We start from the raw sequence: 13,586 nt of genomic DNA, 5'->3' as shown, positions 1-13,586 counted from the left end.
CCACATCCCTCTCCCCCTCCCCCTCTCCACTTTCCCTCCCCTCCCCTCTCCACTTGCCATCTCCACTTTCCTCCGCTTTCCCTCTCCCTCCCCCTCTCCACTTCCCCTCTCCACTTTCCCTCCCCTCCCCCTGTCCACTCTTCCTCTGAAACGCGGGCTAGGCATATCGAAATTCTCTCCTGCGCAGCGCCGCGATGAGCACCAGCGCATGCCCGTCCCCTCCCCCTCTCTCTCCTCTCCTACGCTGCCATCATCTCGCATGCCTGCCGACTGCGATCCCCGCTCGCCCTGTGAGAATGAACAGCCAGGCTACTGGGAAGACAAGACGCGCGTAGCGTTCCTCTTCGGTTTCCACGACGCCAGGTCGGTAGCATGCCCAAAGAACGCCAACGGAACGCGATCGTGCAAGTGCTCCGGCTTCGCATCGCCTCATGCTCCCCTTTAGCGGGAAACGGTTTAATTTTCTTGACATCGCATTCATTGCTTCGCCCTTGCGGCGAAACTGTGACTTCTTTAGTTTCACACGACACTTATAACATTTTACTGTACAAGCAATAGACTAAAAGCTCATTGATTCGACTCCGATTCATTCCGAAAACTGGATAATTCTGACAGGTTTTCAGGTCCCGGCAAGCATATGTACTCTTTAATGGCATGAAACATTCAATAATTCGGTCATATATGGCGACAACCCATCTAATTTGGACGATCCACGGAGGCGCGGCCACCATCCACGGTCTTACCACAATCGCATTTTTTCGAGCAAGGGTTCACCGGCAAACTTCTTTTAACGCGATAGCGTTAAAGAGCTCGCATCGCAGAAATGTCGGCGTCGGCACCGTTGGTTGTGAGCGAAAAATCATCATCTTGTCCGTGACCGAAAAATCAAAAAAGCTGCAAATAAAATAAATAATAAAAGTGTTGCGTCCGAGTGAGAATCCAACCCAGGCCGTCTGCGTGGCAAGCTGGTGTTCTGCCACACAGCCAAAGTTTTAAGATGTAGTCAGCTAACAGCTGGTGGTGTATCACTGTACAGTTCCCTGGTTTACGATTAGTGTATGAAAATACTTTGTAACACAGCCACGCCTCTGCTTCGAGCTGCGCTGAAAGTAACTTCGATGCTTCCCAAAATTACGCGTCCTGTATACAGGTGTCACAGTACGAGATGTAATATCGCAGTAATATTGCGTGATACAAGCGTACATTGCCATCGGGCGTCACACCACGTCAATATCATAACAACTTGGTGGTTTAAAGACAGCCACCCATCACAAAAGGCACACAAATTATTGCGCGTATTCCCTTAAGACCACGTAGTGGGTGCATCGCAGCTTCGAAAAAGGTTGTCGCGCATAATTGCTCCTGGTTTAAAGCATGCTACCCATTACATAAGGCAGCCACCTTATTGCGCGCATTCTGTTAAACACTCGTAGGGTTCGAAGTGCGCACTAGGGGCAGGATATTGCTATCGAGTTCATCTCTTAAAGGCGAAGCTTAAGCGTCCCCCAATTTTTGTTTTAATTTTTACTGGGTGCATGCGGACTGCATGGGCGCTATCTTTTATTGAGTCAGCGAGTCGGGTGGGAGCTGTAGTGCTGACATTTTCGCCGCGTGCCTTAAGAACTGCGTAGTCGCCATCAGTCATTGTAGATGAGGGAGCCAGGTTTATTAAGCAGCAGATGCTGTGGTCAATTGTTTTGGTTCGACTCTAGGCGTAGGCTGCGCGCGTGCATTCAGAACTGCGTGGACCCTATCACCGTTTCTTTAGCGACCACGGTTTCGTCCACAGCGAAAGCGACACACAGTGGCTTCGTTCGGGCTCCGGGTAAAGCGCGGGCAATGTCAGAAAGCTCAAACGTGGTCGAAGAAGTTAAATATGAAGAGGTTTAGCCGCGTTCCGCATACTGGAATAAAACTTGCTTGTTACAATATTATGGACGAACGATCAGTTGCTGGCTCTTTTTTTTTTTCCGGCGAGAAAATTATCGTCACGTGCGCGTGGTGGCGTTGGTGGCGGCGGTACATAGTAAGGGATGGTGTCACAGCAGGTTTCGGCTTAAGACACGGGCGTCTTGAGCCGCAGTCCATTGTAAACAAGCTCACGAGTGATGAAAATGGCGGTTTTCACACTGTTTTTACGCAATATAAGTACTGGAGTTACCTATTTGTGAAGAAAACAAAAAAAAGCATTGGCGTAAGGTGCCTTTGTGGTGGCGTAAGGCGTAAGGTGCCTTCAGAGGTGCCTTTGTGGTACCAAGCCTGTCATTTGCAGCCCTCAAGCAGATCTCACTGGACATTTTGCATTTGTCGTATGCTAAACGAATTCATGTTTACACGGACGTTTCGGTCTCGGGAAGTTCGACAGGTGCCTTTGTGATACCATCTCGATCAATCACCGTCAAGTTCAAGACATCACACATCACGACATCTACGGGCTCCGAGCTCGCCGCTCTTCGAGCCGCTATGGAGTTTGTTATGCAAGAATCCCCTAGCAGATGGGCCATATTCTGCGACTCTAAGGCAACCTTTAATGTGTGCGAAGTCTACGACGTGGAAACTTCCACCAGTTGGTCTCTCAAATCAATGAAATTTGTCATCGCGCCACTAATCAAGGACATGACATTGTTTTACCATGGCTGCCGTGTCAATGTAGCATAAGTGGTAACCACTCGCCGACGACGCGCTGCTCGATGTGCCAACGATGGAGCACCCACACTGTTCATACACTTGTCAAGAGTAGACGCTGGTAGAGAACTTCGTCACATCGCGCGTAATACCACGCTTGCGCACTGGAATTCTCCGCTGTATTCCTATCGTCGCCCGCAGATCCTTGAATCATTACTCCAGCTACAACTGCCATCGAAGATTTCTCGACGTGACGCTACAATGTTGTGCCGGTTGTGGATCGGCATAGCGTTTACCAACTCATTCAGCCATCGCATTGGCATGGTAGATGCATCCATGTGCGAAAGCTGCAAATGTGTAGAGACTATTGAACATCTCTTGCGCCACTGTCCCCAATTTGATGAAAATCGCCGGACTCTCCAGTGTGCCCTGAATAGTGTTACATGGTCGTGACGTCGACGAAGACCGCAGGCGAGATCCAAGATGAAACTCTTAATTGGCCGAACTTCTGGCCGAGAAACGGCAAGTTAATTTACAGCAATACACACGGTCTGCACTGATAGCGATGAACAGAGCGTCGACCGTCGATCAACTGACAAGCGGTGAAGCGCGTCGGCATTTATACACGCGCCGTCGAATATTCGAGCGTTATCTCTGGTAGTTGCGCAAGCTCTAGAATAAATTCGAGTGTTCGCGTCTTGCGCGAAATCATTACAAAACAATCTACAATAATCGCGAAGCTTCTCGATCACTGAGGCGCGGTTTGCGCTGAGCACTGCTGACAGTTTTTGTGGGCGAAAACCGAATACAGCAAAAGTGGTAATAAAAAAACACACGTTTTGTGGCTGTATTCCAAGATCGCCTGAATTAGGTCAGCCGTAAACGCCGTACCTCTGTCGGTGATGAGAACCTCTGGAGCGCCGGGTCGAAGGACGATGCTCTCAACGACGAACTTGGCTACCTCAGCCGCACTGCCTTTAAGAAGGGGCTTTTGTTTCGGCGTAGCGGGTGAGGTAGTCGGTAGCCACGACGATCCATTTATTTCCGTAAGCCTAGGATGGGAACGGCCCCAGGAGGTCATCCTGATCTGCTGGAATGGTCGCCGAGGAGGCTCGATCGGCTGAAGGAAGCCTGCTGGTCTTGTGGGCGGTGTCTTCCGTCGCTGAGAGTCTGGGCACTTCTTACGTAGCGAGTAACGTCGGCGGCAAGCGCGGCCCGTAGTAGTTTTCCTGTACTCGTGCGAGCGTGCGGGAAAATCCGAGGTGTCCAGACGTCGGGTCGTCGTGTAGGGCATGCAGAATTCTGGTCGCAGTCCCGAAGGTACAACGATAGGTAGCTGGATCGGGCCGGAGAGAAGTTCTTCTTTACGAGGACGTCGTTTCTCAAGAAAAATCACGCCAACCCCCGCCTGAATACTTTCGGAACAACGGTCGTCCTGCCCTTGAAGTATTCTACGCGCGTAATACCTGTACTCGTGCGAGCGTGCGGGAAAATCCGAGGGTGTCCAGACGTGGGCGTCGTGTAGGGCACAGCAGAATTCTGGTCGCAGTCCCGAAGGTACAACGATAAGGTAGCTGGATCGGGCCGGAGAGAAGTTCTTCTTTACGAGGACGTCGTTTTTTCAAGAAAAAATCACGCCAACCCCCGCCTGAATACTTTCGGAACAACGGTCGTCCTGCCCTCAAGGTATTCCACTAGACTCTTTAGTTCGGGGTCGGCTCGCTGTCGTTCGGCGAAGTCGTCGGTACTTATGGCTCCCAAGAAGCTCTCATCATCCTGGTCGTCGGGCGGGTGGGGGCGACGGGGGCACGAGACAAGCAATCGGCGTCGGAGTGTTTCTTTCCGGACTTGTACACGACGGTAATGTCAAATTCTTGAAGTCTTAGGCTCCACCGTGCAAGGCGACCTGAAGGGTCCTTCAAGTTAGCTAGCCAACACAAGGCGTGATGGTCGCTCACAACTTTGAAGGGCCTGCCGTAGAGGTAGGGGCGAAACCTTGACGTAGCCCAGATGATGGCGAGGCACTCCTTTTCTGTTGTGGAATAGTTGGCCTCTGCTTTAGACAGCGACCGGCTAGCATAACTGATAACCTTTCCAGTCCATCCGTCCGGTGCACAAGGACGGCGCCGAGTCCTACGCTGCTTGCAACGGTTGTGAATCTCCGTGTCGGCGTATTCGTCGAAATGCGCAAGTATCGGAGGCGTCTGCAGGCGTCGTGTCAGTTCGACTTGCGCTGTTTTCCACTTGAATTCGACGTCGGTGTTCGTGAGCTGCGTTAGTGACTCGGCGATCCGTGAAAAGTCTTTGACAAAGCGTCTGTAATAGGCGCACAAGCCGAGAAATCGGCGCTGCGCCTTCTTGTCGGTGGGTGGCGGGAATGCGGCGATGGCAGCTGTTTTCTGCGGGTCAGGGAGCACTCCGGTATTGCTGATAACGTGGCCAAAAATAGGAGCTCCTCGTACGCGAAGCAGCACTTTTCTGGCTTGAGGGTGAGCCTGGGGTTCTTGATTGCTTGGAGTGCGGATTGAAGTCTCTGGAGGTATTCGTTGCCGAATTGCCGCGCCTGGCCGCTCGAGGCACTTGCATGTATTCGCGGGCTTCTTTCACGCTCGGAAAAACACTTTTATGTAGCACGTATTGAGTAACAGAAAGCTGTATCGGGAGTTTTTCATGTTGCTCTACAGTTTTCTTATTGATACTTTTCATCTATTTTAAATTTCGGAAGTGATTAATTAATTAAGATTTATTATGCAATTATGTGGAATGCAAAAAATATTCTGAGTATCTCTAAGCGACCGCAAACAGCATTACCTGGTTCTGTTGAGCTAGGTGGCATTTGCAATTTTTAAAGTTTGGCTAAAGTTACATGGGACACCCTGTATCCTCCTAAGCACGATATGATGAAAGACTTTTTTTCTTGCCCCCAGACACAAATACATAAGGCACTTTCATTCACAGAAACATACCATCAATCTGTCACAGCCATTAATCTCGCCAAGCACAACAATATCCATACAAATGGTCATGGCTAAATCAATGGCTCTACATATACAAATAAACCTATAAAGCACCTAAAACATGAGTGCATGAGACATACATCTAAAACATTAAAGACATTAAATTTAAACATAAAGACCAGAAGCTCTGGAGCATCACAACACTATGACAAAGTGAGGGCATAAAACATCTAAAAGTTCAATCTGCTGCCATCAATATCCCCAGAACGACCAGGGAATCAGAAGCTGGGCCGTGGCGAAAAGTTTCAGTCAGTATCTGAAACAGACAAAAATGCCATGACAAAGACGATTGTCAGACGCTACTTGTGAAATGGGATTTTTATAGGCATCTACTGTGTAACATCTCATTAGCATGGTTTCAGTCGGCTGCTAAGTGGGAATATACATTTCTACACAACTAAGAACAAGGACAAACATGTGGACAAGGGCAGCAACAAAGATGGTAAAACAAGTAAGGAACTTTGGGGCCTTTCTTCCGAGCTAGTTTGTGCAGTGTACAGGAGCCTGGCTGAAGATAATACAAAGAGTATAAAGGTAGGTCACAAGCTCAACACAGATTTCACCATATCGACTGCTTAGAACACTTACACATTGGAATACAGGCACAACATACATTTTTGTGCACTGTTCAGGATTTTACATGATGCGACAATGTGAATTCCATTACCTGCTGCTTGCTCAAGTTGTCCTTGCTTTGACTTCTGAAACCTGGTGGCAAGGCGCTCGGGGGCATGTCGGAGCCACGATTTGATAGAGGCCTCAACGTCGGCAGCGGTTGCGTTTGGCGCTTTGCGAGCAGCATCTGAAATTTACAAGATTCCTTAAATCATCTCAACATAACAGTTGTCTTGGTGAAAATACAAATTTCAAGAGTCATAAACAGTCTGCTGAGCCTACAAAAAATTGAGAAATAAATTTACTGCCTACTCGAAGTCCTTCCACACATAATAGATTTGTTATATTGAATAGAGTTGGGCACATCAGTGGACACTTGCTTTTCAAATGATAACGAGGCAGAACACGAGCCAAAACAATCAAATGATTGCTTTACATTTTTTATTTCGGCTGCTATTTCAATCACCTCACACTGCCTTGCACTGAAAGGTTGCACAGTGATCTTACACTTATTTATGCCCTTCGCTTTTTACCAGACAAACTATAATATTTTAAGTTTTTAGCCTCTAAAGCTAAGCCTGGACCTTTAGAGTGCTACCAAATTGTAGATTTTTTACCATGTAGGCTTCTTTAGCCAACATTAAATTTAAGTGCACAGTGAAATTGCAGCATCCTTGCAGTGCTGAAATATGCAACCAATAGCAATAGTGATAACTGACACTGCAAACTTACAAAATAGATAAACGGGCAGCACTTAAAAAAACAGACCAATGAGCATGTTTTTGTTTTTCCTGAGGAAGGCTAATTCTGTGTAAAACACAAAAGTAAGATGTATTATACAGCACACCTGTTATGGCTTTAGCAATCTTCAAGGCGGAGAAGCTCAGTTTTCCTTTTCGACCCATCCAGGAAAAATTGTGCCGCAACCTCGTCTGTGATGCAGTATGACAAGATTCTTTTTGTTGCCCAGTAGGCATCTTTCCCACCAAGCTGTGCCAACTCATGAACCTGTGTACAAAAGAGAAGAAATTCTATTCAACAAAGAAACTTGTTGGATGATGTGAATGTTTTAGAATACGAAAAAGAGTATTAAGTCATAAAGCAAGTAAGCAATGTACGAAAAACCCATGACATTCTTGATATTGCAAAACAGCAGTGTTTAACACCTTGATATTCATTATGAGTTCGATGAACTGAAAAAAAAAACATACCCCCTTACCAGGATCTTAAATTTTCCAGCATCGAGCTTGTCGTCGAACTCTTGTAGTTCTTCAAGACTGCTTAGCGGATGGCCTAAGAGCTCTGCGCATTCGGTGACTGAAGAAGTGGGAAGCATATCGCACAACTTGTTCAGGGTGTCCGCTTGCTGTTCCAGCATGAAGCGAAGCGTGTTCAGCAGTCGTAGCACATGCCGCTGGAAGTCTGAAAATATTGTAAATAAACGCTATTAAAACTTAGTAGGGTTCAAGAACATTTTAAGCAACCATTTTACTGAAAACTGCATTCATATCTTTCAAAATGTGCGTACTCTTCTCTACACAACAATCATGAGGCGAGTTTTCGTGGCCGTTCTTGCGCTGTCTGTTCACCTGAAAAGCACAATTTCAATTCATTAGTAGTTTGGAGTAACTGGCTAATGATTTATTTAACTTTGACCTCCCTTATCTGGCACATACCTTCATCAACAGTGTGGTTATTAGACGTACCTTGTGGCGAGTTTGTCTCTGACAACTGGGTCCCTGCAGTGTCGAAGAACGAGAGCAGTGAGCCACAAGAGCCGCTCTACTTGTTAGAAATTCTGATGTGCAACAGATAGTGACAAAGAGCCTAGCAGAGCAAAGAAATTACCGATAGCAAAGGTTTACTAGTTCAATTATAAAACTGAATTATGGAGGTTAACATATTTTGGTTCATCCACTTGCTTCTACAATGCTTGAGAATTCATTTATGCATGGCTCTTAAGAAGCTTTACAGCTATCTGTGGTTCTAACCTATAGGTTAGAACGACAGAAAGTTGCTAAATTCGTTACACACAAAAAATAATAAATACGCACGTAAATCGTAATTTTGTAACGAGACAGCTGTATATGTGTGAGAATACCTGCTGTGCCTTTGTCTCCCTGGCCAAATGTGGGCATACTTGTTGCTTCACTCGAGGTTATTCCTAGAAAGCAATACGTGTAGTCCATCACGTAATGATTCCTATTAGCATTAATCGCAGCCATACACTGGCTGTGGAGCACAGTATACTCCTATATAAAACAAACTTACAAAAGCTCCAGTATTTATACTGAACTTCAAAGCTACAATTCCACAGTTCATTGTTGCAGAATGAATTTCTTTTGTAGCAATCTGCTACAATTGCATGAATGTCACAATTCTATTCATGCTATACTCCATGATAAACATTTCTGGCAAGTGAATAAATGCCAGAGGGGCAACTAGCAAAGTTTCAGTGTACATGCAAGGTAAATACCTTGTTCACACTTGTCGAAAACAAGTGCTGACTAGACATTCAATGTGAAATTACCAGAAAAGCATTCCAAGCGTTGCATTTATTTACTGTGAAGTTGGCAGTGCACTGCTGAAACACAGGGGAGAGCGAGATGGACGAAGCACTTCGTCCCATCTCGTCCTACTTGTGTGTTTCAACCGTGCACTGCCACCTTCGTTATGAATAATTACCAACACGCCCACTCGCCCATCATTTTAATTTCACTGTTTGGAAATATGCTTTGTAAATTTTAAAATCCTATTGATAAAGGAACATGAGCATTGTCAATAACAGGCTAGCTACGAATGCATCTAGCAGCCTGCTTTTCTCTTCTAACGAGGAGTTATTCAATGCTGGTATCCAAATATTCAATGCAGATGAAAGAAAGGAGGTGGTGCATTGTAACATCAGAGGGTTGAGAAAAAATTGGCCTCATGCACCAACTGAGTGCTTGCAAGGCTAAAGCTACGTCCTTAATGCAATGATCTTGAAAAGTAATGGCAAATACATTTTACAATACCAGATGGAAAAATTATTTGGGATAGGTGGCAGTCCTGGCTGGCTTGTGGCAGAGTCTTCCTCCTCCTCTTCACCGTCAGAGTCACTCCAGACTGCTGGTGGCCGTCTACGCCTCTTCAATGGAGGCATTTCAGTTTCACTGGCCAGGTCTGAATCGAACTGAATGTCATTTAGCTTTTTCCGGGCATGTTCATAGGTAACTGAAAAAGTGCAAAATGTGATCAATATAATCACCCCTGGCTTAAGGCGTAAGGTGACTGAAATGCGCTTACCGAACAAACCTTTCACAGCAATTTCATACTGCTTCCACCATGACTGTGGTGGATGCTGCTTCTTTGCCATTTTCCCAGCCTTCTCTGCTTTTACATTATGCGGCCAGACGCACACGCTCCCGGTGACCCAAGTAGTTGGCACAATTTCAACCTCTTTAGAGGCAGTGAACTCCACAATAGCATAGCTCATCTGGAAAAGAATTCTGAATTGTAGTGCCACCATTGCACAAAACAGCACTTCCTAATTTTTTGTCAAGAAAGCATTTTAACTTCGCAAACAATACAAATTTTCATTACTATAAGCACACTGTTGCTTCAAATAAGAATAGTACCATGGAAACTATGTATATAAGTGACCATTACATGCTCAATCATGATCAGGCTTTCACAATTACACAATAGCAGAGAGCTACTCAAGAATTAAGTTGAACATAGAATACACTGACCTGGCCTAGGAGAAGCATGTTTCAAAATAATTTTTCAAGCTTTGTCAAGCTATAGCTCTCAGCGTTTGGCAAGCTACAAAGGCAGACATCTGCTTATACGACAAAAATATAGTCATGTTGGCTGTTCAAAAATAAATTTTGTACCAAAATGCCTTCATCGCAACATGATAAAACCTTAAGTCAAAGCATCGTTGACAAGCCATAGGAAATGTATTTGCACATGAAGCCAGACATTTAGAATCGGGAGATGAAAGGTTTACATGTCAACAGCAGAAAACAAGCTCCACACTTCAACTTCAAAGTTCAAGTAATAACGCTGTGTTAGATACCAAAATAAGATGCTACATGACAGGCCACAACAGTTTTTATAGAACTGTTGTCAATGGTCCTGCTAAAACGCTTTAAAGGATCCCCACGTAAGATGCTTGGAAAACAATCTATACTCACCAACATTTCTTGGGAATCGAAACGAGCAGCTGTGAGCCAACAAAGGATCTACACATACTTTCGAACAGCTGCAGATGCCCAAATTCCTCAATATTGTGGCACGGTCTAGTGGCATGAAGAATTATTTTACAGCAGCCAGAAAAAACTTCAGTAAGGCCTCTCATTCGCTACCACACTCATACAAGAGCTTGTGTGAAGGCAAATAAGAGTATTCAGGGAAAAGTCAGCACCAGAACAAGTTCCTCACTGCTACGAGGAAAAAGCACAGAACACGACACTAAAATGAGCTAATCTTGGAACACATACTAAATGGTATGCAACTCTGGCATTACTACAAACTGCGTCTTCCATGGGAGCTTGACCATTTTCGCACATTGCTCACAGGCCACACTTTGAGGTCTGAAAGACCTGAAACAATATAAATATCAAGTCTTGAAGATTCAAAGGGGTGTGCGTAGAAATCTTTTTTATGCAAAAATTCTTGACCAATGATGCAAATCTCTTCTGTACCCCTCATGGAAGCAATGTTTCTTGCAATAATAATATGTTCACCCTGCATGCAGCAGTTGTCCGGCTCTTCTATGCCCAGCACAAAATTTTGATACTTCAGAGTTTTGAAGCATGGAAGGCAGCATGTAGGAAGGAGTGGACCATTTTCACAAGGTTGTCTGGGAGTAAGATCATGTTGCCTGCAAGGCACTTCAGAAGCAGCTGATTGTGCCTCTGCCATTCTATTTGCAAGTTGTTGTAATGGTTTCCCATGTTTGTGAAGGTGTCTCTTTAATTGCTTCATATTGTTTTCAAAGGGAAACGCACTGAAGCAGTCCAACGCACCATGGCGTTTGACGTCATCAGACAAGTGTAACAAGCAATGAACATTGAACGACATGTGCTCTTTTCCATACAAATGGGCAAAACTGGCAACAAAATGTTTCAGGAGTGCCCCGGCATAGTCAGCATGTTGACTGCACAACTGCTTGTTAACCAAAATTGACAGCGAGGCATGGAGAAGCAAGAAATGTTTATAAATGTCATCTGCGAGAATGCCGTTGAGAAGAAGAGGCCCTGTGTAGAGCAGAAGAAGCCTAAATTCAACAGCCTTCCATCTATCTAACTCATCGACACCCCTAGGCCTACGTGGGAATTCACGCGGGATGTAGCGACGCAAGGCAGTGCTTTGCTGATTGAATGTATGACGTTGAAGTGGTCCCAGTCGAACATTTAAAGGACCTGAAAGCCACAGGGAAAAAAGCTTTTTCACAACACCTAACAGAACAACATGCATATAGTCGAGAGGAACATCGCACACAGTGTCAAGAGGCAACTCAACAAGAATTGATGTTCCTCTGTGATGCTCGGAGTCGTGCTGCTGCCTGAAGCTAGCATTTGTGCGGAGGGGACAGTATGAATCGGGGAACACAACCTTGCCTCCAATGTATGCACCCTCAACACAGCACTTGGGACAGCCATTGTAGCCACTGTGGCCTTTGGTCATCATTACGAAAGACCGTGCTGGCGCATCACAAACAAGAGCCTTCAGACAAACCTCAATTGGCTTGCCATTCACAACAAGCCCATTCGCCAGCAAATACTGCAACTCATCAACAAAAGCTCTCAAAAAGGCATTGGATGAATGCGGCTTTGAAGGCCCCGCATAAGCCCCGATAACAAATGGCCCAAAGCCCTCACCACAGTTACTAACTCTACATTGTATAGGCCAAAGTTGCATTCTTGAGCTTTTTGCAAGGGGCAGACCATCTACATTGACAATGAGCGAAACAATACTAGGAGGGTCTTTCACGAACTTCAACGAATGTTTAAGCCCGGCAGCGAGACCAAAATGACAATATTCGCCCGGAGACAGGGCCACCACGGAGTACTCGGTGTTTTCTAGTCGCGGCGTTTTGAGGAGTGCACGCGCGTCATCAGGGAGGTCAAGTTCGGAAAAGATGCTGTAACGTTTATGCAGCTTCAATAGCTGGTTTAATGCTTTGCGCTTTATGTTATTCTCAACTGCCCATTGACGCAGAGCCTCTCGAAAGCTTTCTTTTTGCGGTGCTACTTCTTCTGATGAAAGAACGGGCACAGAAGAAAAATGCGAGTTTTGACATGAGGCTCCAGGCAAATCATCTGAATCACCTGACGAACTATTTGACGATTGTGTGGAATCGGCATCACGATTCGCAAAATGGGCGATTTCATGCGAGGCACTACTACATTCACTATGCACAGCTAAGTCATCATGTTTTGCAACTGCCAAACGTTGTGGCTCTCCTCTACATGGCTGGGTGGCGGAAGCCGCACACGCATTGTCTCCCAAACACTCCTGCACAGCGCACAAGGGTTCAATTAGCAGATGTGTCCTCCTTGCTTCCCGCGATGCCTTCTCCGTAACGAGCTTTTTGCGAGGCCTCTGCATGTTTGTAGAAATCCTAACAAAATTTGATAGTCACAACTGTCACATGGCTTCTAGCGACTACAAGCAAGAAAGCAGCTGGTTGCATACAAGGGATAACAGCCTTGACAAGCGCGCGGTCCCGCTCACCTTGGTCAAGTAATACTCAGACAAGGAGCTCGTCCACGGCCGCAAGTCAGACACGGGATCTCCAGTCGTGTAGAACCTCTACGGAGCGTGAAGCCAGGTACGCAGTTCTCGAAGAGGAAGTTGTTGAAAAGCCCGCTTCGCGTTACCAAGAAATCATACAAAAGAAATGGCGGCCGTCCCCTACAGTGTATCCCGCGCTACTGTGATGGCAGTGATGATGATAGACGCAATTTTAGTTTTAAAACGACATAAACGTGAGCTCAATAGTGTAATAACTCCACTGTGCATAATTTTAAAGTTATAAAATGCGGTAAAAACAAATTTACTAGCAGCTGAAATGAAAAACAGTGGCGATTAAACAGTGGCGGCCTACGTTTATGGATGGCGGTGGCAGTTATAACAGTTGGCAACTATGATCAAGCAATGGCGGCGCGCAGCAACAAATTGTAAACACGCAAGTAGAGTGACCTATTGGAGAGTGCCCGGAACGATCGAACAGCACGCATACAAAACCCCGCCGACGCATGCTTGACAGGCTCCGCTGTGCGCTCAAGGCTCATTCACACTAGGCCGACTCGGCACCGATTTTGGTCAGCCGACTGTGCG

The 13,586-nt window shown here is 45.9% G+C and overlaps 1 protein-coding gene and 2 long non-coding RNA genes across 3 annotated transcripts; all 3 read right to left on the bottom strand.

Moving 5' to 3' along the window:
- Window positions 1–5,880: 5,880 nt before the first annotated feature.
- LOC119385058 (uncharacterized) lies at window positions 5,881–7,160 on the bottom strand. Its single transcript, XR_005182068.2, has 3 exons — window positions 7,105–7,160; window positions 6,310–6,444; window positions 5,881–5,898 (listed from the first exon to the last, which is right to left on the bottom strand). It is a non-coding gene; the product is annotated as an uncharacterized LOC119385058 (long non-coding RNA).
- Window positions 7,161–7,190: 30 nt separating this feature from the next.
- LOC119385057 (uncharacterized) lies at window positions 7,191–7,807 on the bottom strand. Its single transcript, XR_005182067.2, has 3 exons — window positions 7,786–7,807; window positions 7,477–7,679; window positions 7,191–7,265 (listed from the first exon to the last, which is right to left on the bottom strand). It is a non-coding gene; the product is annotated as an uncharacterized LOC119385057 (long non-coding RNA).
- Window positions 7,808–9,216: 1,409 nt separating this feature from the next.
- Window positions 9,217–13,169, bottom strand: LOC119385724 (uncharacterized). Its single transcript, XM_037653114.1, has 3 exons — window positions 12,981–13,169; window positions 9,543–9,732; window positions 9,217–9,470 (listed from the first exon to the last, which is right to left on the bottom strand). The coding sequence occupies exons 2-3, from the start codon at window positions 9,730–9,732 to the stop codon at window positions 9,217–9,219; spliced, it is 444 nt and encodes a 147-aa protein (XP_037509042.1). The 5' UTR covers window positions 12,981–13,169.
- Window positions 13,170–13,586: the final 417 nt, after the last annotated feature.

Source organism: Rhipicephalus sanguineus, chromosome 3, assembly GCF_013339695.2.
Source record: "Rhipicephalus sanguineus isolate Rsan-2018 chromosome 3, BIME_Rsan_1.4, whole genome shotgun sequence".
NCBI classification, from domain to species: domain Eukaryota; kingdom Metazoa; phylum Arthropoda; class Arachnida; order Ixodida; family Ixodidae; genus Rhipicephalus; species Rhipicephalus sanguineus.
This window is presented reverse-complemented; position numbering and strand designations above follow the sequence as displayed.